This window comes from Saccoglossus kowalevskii, chromosome 14, assembly GCF_978046115.1.
Source record: "Saccoglossus kowalevskii chromosome 14, keSacKowa6.1, whole genome shotgun sequence".
Lineage (NCBI taxonomy): Eukaryota > Metazoa > Hemichordata > Enteropneusta > Harrimaniidae > Saccoglossus > Saccoglossus kowalevskii.
This window is the reverse complement of record NC_140654.1, coordinates 34679292-34694683: the sequence shown is the minus strand read 5'-3', so window position 1 is coordinate 34694683 and position 15392 is coordinate 34679292. Positions and strand designations below refer to the sequence as shown.

The 15392-nt window shown below is 37.6% G+C and overlaps 1 protein-coding gene across 1 annotated transcript in view; it reads left to right on the top strand.

Annotated features, from left to right (window-relative positions):
* LOC102803172 (uncharacterized) overlaps nt 1–14233 on the top strand; it is a 39046-nt gene extending 24813 nt beyond the window's left edge. The window contains exons 2-9 of the mRNA XM_085507605.1: nt 433–646; nt 1989–2180; nt 5564–5690; nt 6084–6369; nt 7063–9278; nt 10473–10629; nt 13057–13171; nt 13612–14233. Coding sequence (XP_085363731.1) covers nt 433–646; nt 1989–2180; nt 5564–5690; nt 6084–6369; nt 7063–9278; nt 10473–10629; nt 13057–13171; nt 13612–13880 — 3576 coding nt within the window. The 3' untranslated portion in view covers nt 13881–14233. The remainder of the gene's footprint in view (nt 1–432; nt 647–1988; nt 2181–5563; nt 5691–6083; nt 6370–7062; nt 9279–10472; nt 10630–13056; nt 13172–13611) is intronic.
* The last annotated feature ends 1159 nt before the right edge of the window (nt 14234–15392 follow it).

The window sequence follows — 15392 nt, the reverse complement described above, 5'->3', positions numbered from 1 at the left end:
ATTGTATACCAATAGTATGCCATCTATAACCAGAATGAGGTATGAATTGTATACCAATAGTGTGCCATCTATAATCAGAATGAGGTATGAATTGTATACCAATAGTATGCCATCTATAACCAGAATGAGGTATGAATTGTATACCAATAGTGTGCCATCTATAACCAGAATGAGGTATGAATTGTATACCAATAGTGTGCCATCTATAACCAGAATGAGGTATGAACTGTATACCAATAGTGTGCCATCTATATCCAGAATGAAAACTAACAGCCCAATTGTCTTGATACTTGATACATTCAGTGGACTTTTGTCAGATTTGTTCATTCCGTGGCATGTCAGTGTTCGTACCACCTTGTTGAGTTCATTATGTCAATGTTGATACCAAATACTGGGCATTACGATCGTAATTATTGACTTTTCTGTCTTTAGATAAGCCAGGCAGACTCCAACAGAGGAGCTGCATCTAAGCGAAGAAAACAGTCCACTCCAGTGAAATGTGTGACATCACTAGCAGCAGATGATAAGGAGGATGAAGGAGATGAAGTTGTCATGGAAACAGAATCTAAAACAGATTCCTCAGAAGTTCTGGACACGTCTTGCTACAGTACACAGGATCATAGCAATGGAGTGGTGGTTGTGGAAGGTGAGATAGGCTGATCATGAAAACCATTATTTCCCTATGCAATATTCCTCAAAACATTGTTGTTGGGTTGTCATAGTGTCGGTAATTAAATTTGCCCATTGAAAAAATTGCAGTTATTGGTGGGTCCTTATTTGGGGTTCAAAATTACTAAAAATTAATATTTTTAGCTCCGCTGTCGACTTTGTCGAGCGGAGCTTATCATATGAGTGATCGTCCGTGTCAATGTTTTACTTTTTCGACTTCTTCTTGAAAACTACAAGCCTGAATGCTTTGATACTTGGTGTATATGTACCTTGGGTAGACCTCTCTCAGATTTGTTCATTTTGTAATGATATCTTTAATTCTCTAATTTTGGTGAATATTTTTGTCATTTTTGGTAAAAAGTGATATTTTCGACTTCTTGTTAAAAAACAATAGTTCAATTGCTTTGATATTACATATATAGATACTACATGTAGACCTTTCTCAGATTTGTTCATTTCGTGATGATATCTTTAATTCTCTAATTTTGGTGAATATTTTTGTCATTTTTGGTAAAAAGTGATATTTTCGACTTCTTCTTAAAAACCAAAAGTTCAATTGCTTTGATATTACATATAATGATACTACATGTGGACCTCTCCCAGATTTGTTCATTTTGTGATGATATCTTCAATTCTCTAATTTTGGTGAATATTTTTGTCATTTTTGGTAAAAAGTGATATTTTCGACTTCTTGCTTTGATACTATACATATTGTTCATTTTCTAATGATGTCTTCAGTTCTTTAATTGAAATGTGCATTGCTAACAGCGGAGCTATCTCAGCCGATAGGCTGCTTGTTTAGGACTTCTATTTTCAACGAAAAATCCACCTACATCAACTTTTAACACCTAAGAAAGAAAGAAACTATTGCAGAAGCTATTCATTTGATACATTTTTTCTTGCTGAATTAAATCATTTTGCTCATCTGCTGTGTCCTTTTTGCATACATTTTGTGTCCATCGCCCAGCGGGACTGGACTAAATGTTTCACACATATATTTCACTCAAAATTAGAATTAATTTTGAATCTAAATCCTGTCTACCATTTGAAACATGTTTTGTTTTGATTCAGCATAATTAATTTGCGACCATGTCAGCTTGATTATTTTAACTACATGTCTTGACAGATTTTGTTACAAAAATAATACAAAATCTGGATTAATTAATTCAGTTTGGAACCACCTCTTTGATTCAAATTAGTTAACACAGTTTTAAAGAAGTTAGCTCAAGTGGTAACAGCTGAAGTTTATCCCCCCCCCCCTGAATGTTCTCACACAAACACAAATATGTTTCATTCAATAGCTATTATGTTAATTGTAGGATGTCGTCATCTTCCCATACATTGCATGGTTGAAGTATCCACTGGTAATTATACAGAAGATGGCAGTCCATTTTATCAGTTAGAAGTTGATGATTACACTCTTGTACCTAATGATTTACCAGTCTCCAATCTCCCTAAGGAAGCACTAATACAGCTTGGCTACACACTGCAACATTCAAGCATTGTCACTGGTAAGACACCACAATTGTAACATCTGAAACTGTGCTGAAAATATGAACTACCGTATTACCCCGAGCACGCGCCCCTCCCTGTTTTCACAAAAGTTACATGTTGGGGACATCCTCGGTTAAACGCCCAGAGTGATTTTTAGCCAAAATAGGGGTCACCAATAAAGTTTTATTTGTCAAAAACGAACGCGTTTGATTTATTTAAGTAGTGTGTTTGTTACGGTAGTTCAATTTTGGGAGTGTGTGGTGGCCCTGAAAAGGCCCGTTTTGTTTGTGTTTTACGTAAAAACTCATTGGAACTAACGACATAAGATGAACCACGCAGCATGTGGCGCACACGTTCTGCTTTCTCTTCATTCACGATGAATCCAATATTGCAATAATCCATATCTTGGTGAGTGGTTTGAAGCACTTAGCTTTGGTTTCAAAACGTAGCACTTCGCTGACTGTGAATCCATAACGGGAGCACAGTCAGCTGGCATCGGTGTCGCTGGGTGTACATGATAAAGGGAAGTTGTGCAACCAAATTTTTCGAGTTCGCAGTTTTTCGCCGATAAAAAAATAACATTTCGGAGGAGGTGAAACGAAAGAGCATCGCCAGGCGATGGACGCGGGGTTTTTTGGCAACGACCGCAAACGTATCCGTGTCCATTGGTTGGCCACGTAGAGGTCAAAATACGCGTTCTATTTTTACGCGTTAAGTTTGGCTCTTCTGTTTCACCCCCTCCGGAATGTTCTACTTTCGTAGCCAAATCGCAGGTTTTTCAAAAAACGTCGAAAAAACACAAGAATTAGTAGAAATGTTTCTGTTTTGGGCAGATTATTGATAGAGAATAATGTCTTTATTACAAAAATGCTTGAGTTTTTGCTTAGTTATTTTTTTATTGGCGAATAACTGCGAACTCGGCAAATTTGGTTGCACAACTTCCCTTTATCATATCAACTGGAGCTAGCACTTTTGAGACAGCACATCGTAAACTTGCTACTTTCTTTCCACCCTTCATCACATCTATGGCATTACGGTCATGTGGATTATTTTTCTGTCGTTGAAGAAAAAACATTTTGCCGACCTCAAGTCCATTACGATAACCATAATGAGGCATGCCGACGATGGGAAATTGTTGCATCATAATTTTGTCGTGTGTGTGGGTGCGTGAATAAATCATGTTAATGAGGTCGACCAGAGTTTATTTTCAGTCTGTTTTTTATGTATCGCCATTTGGATATGTTTATGTATTCACAATAGTTTGTAAACATTTCACATCAGTAATAAAAGGTTTATTTGTTTCATAACCCTGTCTGCTATTCTTCAGTAATTACGATGCGATGTATCAATACGTGCGCGAACAAAATTATGCTAATGAGGTCATCGCCATCTTGGATTACAAGCGGTAGTTTTTCCCGGCCGTTTCGACTTGCACTGATCACGGTTACTAAAAAAGTAACCATGCATTGATTACAATACTTACCATACTTTGTAGCCAATTTCAGTGAGTAATACAATTTCATTCGCTGACATAAAACAAGTTTTATTCTTGAAATTCGACCCAGTGTTCCCACAATGCTTGACCGAGTGCTCACGTTTATTGAAACCTCGCATAAATCAAGAAATAAGTACGTGTACAAAGTGTACGAAAGCATTCCTTTATTTTTTATTTTTTTTATAAATATTTTTTATTACCCATAAACAAAAAAATTACAGGACTTTAATAAATACAGTAAATGCAGTAATAAACAAAAGAAAACAAAACAAAACCAACAAATAATGAAGACAGATTACCATGTAACTCCAATTGTATTAAAAAATTGTGGATTGTAAATTGGAAGATGCACAAACCAACATTAGGTAAAGTTTCCCCACTTCACCTGAAACAATTCGATAGTGCTATTTTTACTACATATACAATATTCTATTTCTTTTGTTTCCATAACTTTTTTTTCTTCCAGACGAAATGAAGGTGAAGTGCCATTTAATTTACAGGAATAAATAATTTGTTTAGTTATAATAATGATATGGTTCAATAAACTTGAGAACTGATCATCGCCCAGCAAAATTTGAATATCTGTGAAAGTGTCTGGGGTATTTAAAAGTTCACAGTTCACCCCATCTATTACATATTGATGTCCAAAGGACAGTAACATAGTTGCATGTAACGAATAAATATGTTAGAGTTTCATCGCTATTATGACAAAAAGAACAAAGGCTAGAGGTGACGAGAGGAGGTCTCATACGGTGAAGCATAGTATTCGAAAATGAAACATTATGATTTAGTTTCCACTGGAATTCTTGTAGTTTTGTTTCAATGGTAACTCTAAATGGTAACTTGAAAATAATTTCCCACTTAATTTCATTTAGTTGAAACAACTGCTGAAAATAAGTTTTACATTTTGGTGGAATAAAATAAAGAGATGAAAGGGCTTTCCGTATTACTTTACATGTTACCATATTCAGTGGACAAAATATGTTGTTAATGTACAAACCAATAGGCAATTCTGGTCTAACAAAAAAGGGAGTACAGCCTCTCCATTCTGGTGGTATAGCGGAAATTATGCCGTGCCAAAGGAGATATTGTCTAGGAGTAAACCCAATTTCTTGTAGTTGTGTCCAATTTTTTATTTTTCCATTTGAAATATAAAGGTCCGAGATATAGACAATGCCCTTTAAAATGAAATCTAGATAACACACACTCAATGAGAATGTTGGCGTTATTCCAAATTATATTGTTAGCAACTGTTTGAACTGGTTGCTGGCAATGTAATTTCCACCAACTGCACAATAGACTGTGATAGAAAGGGGGTAGAGTAACAGGTAATAGCTCAATTTTATAATTACATCTAAAAATTAAGGAACCACCAAGGGGAAGCAGATAGTGTGATAAAAAAAGATCGTCATTCCTTTATTTGACCTTATCATACGATCACAAAAACAACTTTTTAAAATCTTTTTTGGGGTGGTCCTCGGGTAAGTGCCCACCCCCAATTTTTCCCGATTTCGTATGTTCAGACCCCTGGGCGCGTTGCCCGGGGTAATACGGTAACATCTGTCAATATTACTAATTTGTAAGTCATGGTTGTGATATTTCTCACCTCAAGTGTAATGTAGTTCAATGAGTGTAGTGTAATGTATTGACCCTGTATAACCTGAATATGACATACCGGTAATCACATTAGCATATCAAAAGCGTGTAATTCTATATATATGGAGATGCTCATAATAAAAAGTGTGTTCTTGCTTCAATGGCTGACCGGCGTCTGTTTACTACAGGCTAGTTTTCTATGTACGGACATACATAGCATGTAGCCATCATGGTTGTGGTATTTCTCACATCAGAGTAATGTAGTTCAATGCATGTCCATGATATATTGTGAATTATTATACATTTCAGGTTTTATTCAGATTGTCAATTGGAAACCATTGACATTAGAATGCATAACCGATGATCCCCGAGTCAGTGTAGATTATCTCTTTGCAAATCTCATGAATGTTGCAACTTTACGAATTCAGATAACAAGGTATTTATTTATTTATACATTGTACATTAATCTATATAACTGGCAATCAGATTTTGGCTATTTAGTAAATTCTTGTATGTGCTTTGACTTTCATTGCATAGAAACATGCACGATATCATACATGTGCACATGAATATAATGTTTAATCAAATAAAATATGGCCGACTGGCAGCCCTAACTTTTTAAGTCCTAATACATCAAATTGTTTGTACGTGTTTCACTTAGATGACTGGTTTATTAGTACACAATAACTTATGTTATTATATTATTATTTTCTGTCCATTTTGATTTTTTTAATGTTCATATTGAATTCTATGGCATGTTGACCAATTGATAAATGTTAAGCCAGTGTTGATAATATTCACAATGCACATTATATATTGTTGATTACAGCAACCCTAGTGTTGTTGACCAATTAAGAGTTTCTATGAGTGATGGAACACCTCCGATCCAGTCAGTAAGTCTGACCAGTCCAGTATCAGAAAGCTCTACAACTACTTCACTTTCAAAACCAGACAGTCCAATGGTTTCATCAGTTGAGCTAAGTCCAAGTATTCCACCACAAAGTCCAAGTCCTCAACAACAATTATTGATATTGGATATAAAAGAAAAATTAGATTCTTTACTGAAAAATCACAAACAAGCTGTTTTGGTTAGTCATGGATGTCCATTCTCACAGGTTAGTTCATAGGCTCCAAGTACTAAACATTTAGGCAATGATTAATATTATGACGAATTTTGTGTACAAATCTATAAGTTGATTTGTTAGACTGGATGAAATAGATACTCTTGAGGGGGTGACAGACATGCATAGATCTTGTTGGGCAAACAATGATGCATGTCATTTTTTTCAGATTAGATTCAAAATGGCGGTCTGGTGGCCATTTTGTTTTAATAAATGCTGTTCCAGAAAGATAATTCTGCCATTCTATAACCAGATCAGTGCGTGCGTGCGTGCGTTCGTGCGTGCGTGCGTGCGTGCGTGTGTGTGTGTGTGTGTGTGTGTGTGTGTCCCCATATCCATCTTACACATGCTTGGGTCAATTAAATTAAAACTCCACACATGAATCATATGGAACATATGCACATTTGTTTCATCATCTGATTCAAGATGTCTGATTGGCAGCAATTTTGAGACCAAAAATGTCTCAAAATCACACATTTCCACAATTCGAAACCCATTCTCAGCTTTTCAGACTTCTTCACATGACACATATCTGAGAAGCACACATACATTTTTGTCACCATAGAATCCAAAATGGCTGACTCGCAGTTGACATTGTTTAAATGAATGTGTTTCCATAGAGTCACATCTCATACAGGACCATTTATGTTCAAATTTATATATTGCTAGTACTTTTTATTTTTACAGGCAATGATCTCCCAGATAGTTCTCGGAAAATATGTCAACAAAATTTCATCAGAAAAATCTAGAGCCTTTTACAAATGGCATGAAATATACACTGGTCTGTCAAAGGACTCATTGATACCTCCAAGGAAAAAGTCATCACGTCTCAGACGTATGAGAACATTATTTGATCCCAAACAAGAGTTGCCTAGATTACGACGATGGTTTGCTGATAATAGCAGGCCATCCAAAGAACAGATGCTGTATTACTTCCATGAACTCAATTCACTGGAAAGGAGGAAGAAAGGAACGCCTTTGCGTTTTTCGTCAATTGTTTTATGGTTTAAGAATGCTAGAGCAAAGTATAAAAACGATTGTTCAATGTATGATGATTATAATGGACCAAACACTTGTGACAAACCACCTACAGTAAAAGATATAATGCATAGCTTACGATCTGCAAAAGATTCTCATATGAAAAGAATTCAATCTGCGCATGCCAGCACAACTGATGTAAAGCCTCCACCTGGAATGGACTCTGTATATGTATCCAGTGTGAATTCAGCTTCTCCTATTACTGGTGCAAATTCTGCAGCTATTTTTTTCAGTGCAAATTCAACACCTGGTATTTCTAGTGCAAACCCAGCATCCAGTATTTCCGGTAAAAATTCTACATCTGGTATTTCTGGTACAAATTCCACACCTGGTATATCTGGTACAAATTCTACATCTTGTATTTCCGGTACAAATTCTACATCTGGTATTTCCGGTACAAATTCCACATCTGGTATTTCCGGTACAAATTCCACACCTGGTATATCTGGTACAAATTCTATATCTTGTATTTCCGGTACAAATTCTACATCTGGTATTTCTGGTGCAAATTCTACATCCAGTATTTCCGGTACAAATTTTACATCTGGTAAAAAATCAACACCTGGTATTTCCAGTACAAATTTTACATCTGGCACACATCGTGGGAATGTTAGCACTAGTTCAATGTTTGCATCAAGTAGCACTGACATGGACACTGTGAGTAAACAATCAATTAGCAGTACAGTCCCGCGTCCAGAACCACCGCCTCTTTTGCCTTTGAGAATTGACAGAAAAATTGGAGTGTCATCTTCACCTACACCTACCCTAAGTAGTGGTCCAGTAACAGCAAAGAAATCCAGCAGTACCTTCCACCCACCAACTATGATGCAAACCTCGATGATGACCAATAACAAGTCTGAACGTATAGCAGATTCAATTATGCATTCAGCAACAGTTGCAGAAGCTTTGTTTGGTAAACGCAAAAGACATAGATTTTCCATCCATCCACTTTATGAAGTCCCAAAACTTAAGGCCTGGTTTGTTGAAAACCCACGTCCAGATTATGCTCTCAAAGAACAAATTATTCATGATTTAAATACAAGTTCATTTCGGGTTGGTCGCGAAAAATGGACAATGAAGACTGTAACAGTTTGGTTCAAAAATGCTAGAGCCAAAATGTACAGAAATGAATTTTCTCATGATGGTGTGAAAGGGTCAGAGACTAACTCACTCTCAAAAAATCAGTCGTTAGTAACATCCCCCACACTGACACCAGTACGACCAGTTCCAGATTCAGTTCCACCTGTTTCTAGTGGAAAAATTGACTCACCAAATTTGGTTGATAAAGTTTTCTTCCCAGTTTCAATTTCGACACCTTTGGCAGGTTCCTCCATTCTTGCTGCCTGTATGTCTACTGATCTGGTGCCTTCAAACAGTCTGGACACTAGCTCCACAAGCTCTACCAGTAACTTTGATGCAAAGCAAATAAAAACTGAAATGTCAAGTCCAAATACTCAGCAATCGTTTGAGATAAAAACAGAATCTGTAGAAGTAAACACAACAAATGTAAGAGTTACTACTCCATTGAAAATCAGTACACCTGAACCGGCAACTGTTCCGTCTTCAGTTGTCAGTCCTACCGGTTCAGAAAGTTCTCAGATGTCCTATCAGGAACAAGAAAAGATATTCCGAATTAACTCTAGTTTTGAACTGCCACGGCTACGTCAGTGGTTTGAGGATAACCCTAACCCAACAGCACTGACCATGAGTGAATACGTGGACACACTGAATGCTACACCATTCAGACAGTTACAGGGACAGAAGTATAATACTGAGATACTCAACTCATGGTTTGATTTGGAAAGGCAAAAAATGAATGTACCCAAACTAGTTATGGTTGAGACAAATGACCAGAATTGTCATGGGTGAGTCATACATATATACAAATATCAAAGTACATATAGTAGCCTACTGGTTGTGACAAATTATTTTATAATTTTGATAAATACTATTTTTTCATAAATAATGCTTTAACATATTTACCTTTTATACATTTTTTTCAGGCAGTATTTCTCCAAAAACTAATTTGTAATGGGGAAAATTAAGATATGCGTCTAAATCAATAATCAGTGATACTCCCTATTTATAAAATAATATAATGTTTATTCAACCTTTGTATCGGCAGCATGAAAACAGTAATACATATATTTAAATTACATTCATCATTTCTTTTCTATATTGCCATAAATCAGTTACATATTTCCTAATTAAAGCTGATGAGGTATTTCCCACATTTTCATTTATGTTCCATAGTGTATCACCAAAAAGGAAATTGAACCTATAATTCAACCCCCCTGAAAGAAATTATTTGGTTGTATACCTACATTCCAATAATTACTAAATTGTATACTAACAATCTGTTTTCTGTAGTTATTTAGTCATACAGTGTAGCCAGAAAACAAAGAAAAAACAGATTGTCTAGCTTACATGGTCCCAATAGGCAAAAACACACTATAGTGAAATTTGGCATCAAGTAATCCCATAGACAAACATTGGTACAGCATATAAACTATTGTATTCGCATATATCCTAGCCTGACAAGGTCGCGTGAATTGCACCCTCCGAAGTGCTCCAAACCTAACACACACCTGACAGAATGATGTAGTTTTTCACTTCTGTCGAAACAGGTATGTGAATGCCTGGGATTGAGTCGGCATGTGCTGAAAAAAACTATTCTATATCTATATTCATCTATATCTAAGCTTTTACGTGACACACAGTTTGTTTTAGTAACGCTTAGAGAATCTCTGAATCACAACTGTTTATTGAATGTGTCAATAATTTCATGTTCAAAAGTATTACAGATAATTTTTATTCTTGTATATTAACAATTGTCTGTTACATTACAATGTATAAACCCTCTGAAAAATTGCCTTTCACCGAGATCTTTGGCATATTTTGTGAAACTTTCTTGCCATGTACTTATATTGGAAATGTCTTTATTTGGATTTGATATTTCTTAATAAAGGAGCTTGCAAAATTTAGTATGCTCTAACGTTTGGAGATATAATTAATAATATAAAGTTTCTTTTTAATTTTATTGTTTTGTCTAAATTTAGTGATCGATGTAGCAGCCTGAGTAATAGTCTATGCAGTGATAGTAGTGGAGCTGATACTGAGGAAGAATGGACTGATGTCAAAGTAAGAAATGCAATCACAGATGTCCTTAAAGAAATCAATCAAAGTCAGCTGGGACAAATCAGTCCACTGACACAGGTGAGAAAGTTGAAGAATTAACTCATGCCACCATGTTCACAACATAATTCATTTGTTAATTACTCATACCATCTAATGTTAATGACTCACTTGTCATTTACTCACAACATGTTTGCAACAATGATCTTACAATCTAATGTTAAATTTATTCATTCAAATATTCAGCTATCAACTGCCAAACCAGTATGGCACTGCGGCCAACTGCCAAACCAGTATGGCACTGCGGCCAACTGCCAAACCAGTATGGCACTGTGGCCAACTGTCAATTCAGTATGGCACTGCGGCCAACTGCCAATTCAGTATGGCACTTTGGCCAACTGTCAATTCAGTATGGCACTGTGACCAACTACCCATCTAGTATGGCACTGTGACCAACTGCCCATCCAGTATGGCACTGCGGCCAACTGCCAAACTAGTATGGCACTGGCGGCCAACTGCCAAACCAGTATGGCACTGCGGCCAACTGCCAAACCAGTATGCCACTGTGGCCAACTGTCAATTCAGTATGGCACTGTGACCAACTGCCTGTCCAGTATGGCACTGTGGCCAACTACCCATCCAGTATGGTACTGTGACCAACTGCCCATCTAGTATGGCACTGCGACCAACTGCTCATCCAGTATGGCACTGCGAGCAAACTGCCCATCCAGTATGGCACTGTGAGCAAACTGCCCATCCAGTATGGCACTGCGAGCAAACTGCCCATCCAGTATGGCACTGCGAGCAAACTGCCCATCCAGTATGGTACTGTGAGCAAACTGCCCATCCAGTATGGCACTGTGACCAACTACCCATCCAGTATGGCACTGTGGCCAACTACCCATCCAGTATGGCACTGTGACCAACTACTCATCCTGTATGGCACTGTGACAAACTGTAAATCCAGTATGGCACTGTGATCAACTGCCCATCCAGTATGGCACTGTGGCCAACTACCCATCCAGTATGGCACTGTGACCAACTACTCATCCTGTATGGCACTGTGACAAACTGTAAATCCAGTATGGCACTGTGATCAACTGCCCGTCCAGTATGGCACTGTGACCAACTACCCATCCAGTATGGCACTGTGACTAACTGTAAATCCAGTATGGCACTGTGACCAACTGCCCATCCAGTATGGCACTGTGACCAACTGCCCGTCCAGTATGGCACTGTGGCCAACTACTCATCCAATATGGCACTGTGGCCAACTACTCATCCAGTATGGCACTGTGACCAACTACTCATCCTGTATGGCACTGTGACTAACTGTAAATCCAGTATGGCACTGTGATCAACTGCCCGTCTAGTATGGCACTGTGACCAACTACTCATCCTGTATGGCACTGTGACTAACTGTAAATCCAGTATGGCACTGTGATCAACTGCCCGTCTAGTATGGCACTGTGACCAACTACCCATCCAGTATGGCACTGTGACTAACTGTAAATCCAGTATGGCACTGTGACCAACTGCCCGTCCAGTATGGCACTGTGACCAACTGCCCGTCCAGTATGGCACTGTGGCCAACTACTCATTCAGTATGGCACTGTGGCCAACTACTCATCCAGTATGGCACTGTGACCAACTGCCCATCCAGTATGGCACTGCGGCCAACTGCCAAACCAGTATGGCACTGCGGCCAACTGCCAAACCAATATGCCACTGTGGTCAACTGTCAATTCAGTATGGCACTGCGGCCAACTGCCAAACCAGTATGGCACTGCGAGCAAACTGCCCATCCAGTATGGCACTGCAAGCAAACTGCCCATCCAGTATGGCACTGCAAGCAAACTGCCCATCCAGTATGGCACTGCGAGCAAACTGCCCGTCCAGTATGGCACTGTGACCAACTGCCCGTCCAGTATGGTACTGTGACCAACTACCCATCCAGTATGGCACTGTGACCAACTGTAAATCCAGTATGGCACTGTGACCAACTGCCCGTCCAGTATGGCACTGTGGCCAACTACTCATCCAGTATGGCACTGCGACCAACTGCCAAACCAGTATGGCACTGTGGCCAACTGCCAAACCAGTATGGCACTGTGGCCAACTGCCAAACCAGTATGGCACTGTGGTCAACTGTCAATTCAGGATGGCACTGCGGCCAACTGCCAAACCAGTATGGCACTGCGAGCAAACTGCCCATCCAGTATGGCACTGCAAGCAAACTGCCCATCCAGTATGGCACTGCGAGCAAACTGCCCATCCAGTATGACACTGCAAGCAAACTGCCCATCCAGTATGGCACTGCGAGCAAACTGCCCATCCTGTATGGCACTGCGAGCAACTACCCGTCCAGTATGGCACTGTGGCCAACTGCCCATCCAGTATGGCACTGTGACCAACTGCCCATCTAGTATGGCACTGTGGCCAACTACCCATCCAGTATGGCACTGTGGCCAAATCCTTATTGTAATGCTGGTCTTGTTCTCTTTGTAGTCCATGATTTCTTGTATTGTTAATGGTAAATATGGAGCAACTATTAGTAAAGAGAAATGTCAAGAGTTTGGTCAATGGTATGAGAATTATAAAAAGAGTAAAGTACAACTCAAAGGTGAGTAATCCAAGGGTTATTTATTTACTATTTACCTTAACCTTGTAGTATGATGTGCATTTATACTCCTGTACCATGTTATGTATGATCAAGGATTTACAAAATGCATATGTAATATGGTCACAAAATCACAAGAGAAATCAAATTAAAATTAGTGAGTCTGTAAATGAAATGATTCATGTTCATCTCAGACCATATTTAGAAGTTTCAGTGCATATTTGCAAATTGAGTAATATGTGTTTTTGATATTCTTGGTGATTTCTGTTTATCGACAATTTCCAAGCATCTAATGCAAAAACGGGAGCGCTTTCAAACCTTTGCAACAGTTGCTTTCTGTGAGATTTTCATTGTATATCACTGTACATGATTCTGAAAGTTGCATGTGCTTATCTTATAAAATCTTGATATGATATATTAAACCTTTTGATTCATTCCAACAGATCCACCAAAGGTGGAAAAAGTACCACGTTATGTGCGATACATGGCTGGTAGAAAACTTAGTTTCCATCCGGAGCATGAAGTCCCCAGAATGAAAGAATGGTTTGATATGTGCCAGCATCCCATAGATGAAACACTACAGGGATTTTGCAACATTATGAATACTCATCCATTTAGACAACAGACTGGACGACCCATTACAGTGACAAATCTAAGAGTCTGGTGGAAAAATGAACGAGCCAAGAGAAATAGAGAATCAAAGGATAAATAGATCACTATCCAATTTATTTCACATCTTGTGTTCTCAGAGTTGATACATTTGTCATCTACATCAGACTAATATATGTGCCATGTGCTTGGATCATACCTACCATGAGTGAATTATACATGCAATCAAATAATGTTCATATGCTGTATATATCCTGATGTATATATTTACTATATGAGTTGTGATTTAATGATGACCTCATTGTCAGAGTTCACATTTTTTAATGCAAAGTATGGTCTGAACTGATATGATGACATTAAATGTCCAATTACGCAGACACAGATACTGTACTTCGTCTATATTTGTAAATGTAGCATCTTAATTTTAAGCAACAAAGAATTGCACCATATCAATAATCAATTTCATTTATTTTTTATTAATCTACAATTTATTATGGAGTAGTAGCAATTTTAAATATGATATACAAACATATTTTAAAATTGTCATTACAGTTTTTCTACAGATTCAAGTGAAATTTTTAAAGTAATTCCTACCTTTGACTGACATGCATAAATGACATAATGTGGTATATGGTCATAACTGACATGCATAAATGACATAATGTGGTATATGGTCATAACTGACATGTATAAATGACAATGTGGTATATGGTCATAACTGACATGCATAAATGACATAATGTGGTATATTGTCATGACTGACATGTATAAATGACAATGTGGTATATGGTCATAACTGACATGTATAAATGACATGATGTGGTATATTGTCATGACTGACATGTATAAATGACAATGTGGTATATGGTCATAACTGACATGCATAAATGACATAATGTGGTATATTGTCATGACTGACATGCACAAATGACAATGTGGTATATGGTCATAACTGACATGTAAAAGTGACATATTGTGTTATATGGTCATAACTGACATGTATAAATGACATGATGTGGTATATTGTCATGACTGACATGCACAAATGACAATGTGGTATATGGTCATAACTGACATGTAAAAGTGACATAATGTGGTATATTGTCATAACTGACATGTATAAATGACAATGTGGTATATGGTCATAACTGACATGCATAAATGACATAATGTGGTATATTGTCATGACTGACATGCATAAATGACATAATGTGGTATATGGTCATAACTGACATGCATAAATGACATAATGTGGTATATTGTCATGACTGACATGCATAAATGACATAATGTGGTATATTGTCATAACTGACATGTATAAATGACAATGTGGTATATGGTCATAACTGACATGCATAAATGACATAATGTGGTATATTGTCATGACTGACATGCATAAATGACATAATGTGGTATATTGTCATGACTGACATGCATAAATGACAATGTGGTATATGGTCATAACTGACATGTATAAATGACATGATGTGGTATATTGTCATAACTGACATGTAAAAGTGACATAATGTGGTATATTGTCATAACTGACATGTATAAATGACATAATGTGGTATATGGTCATGACTGACATGCATAAATTACATAATGTGGTATA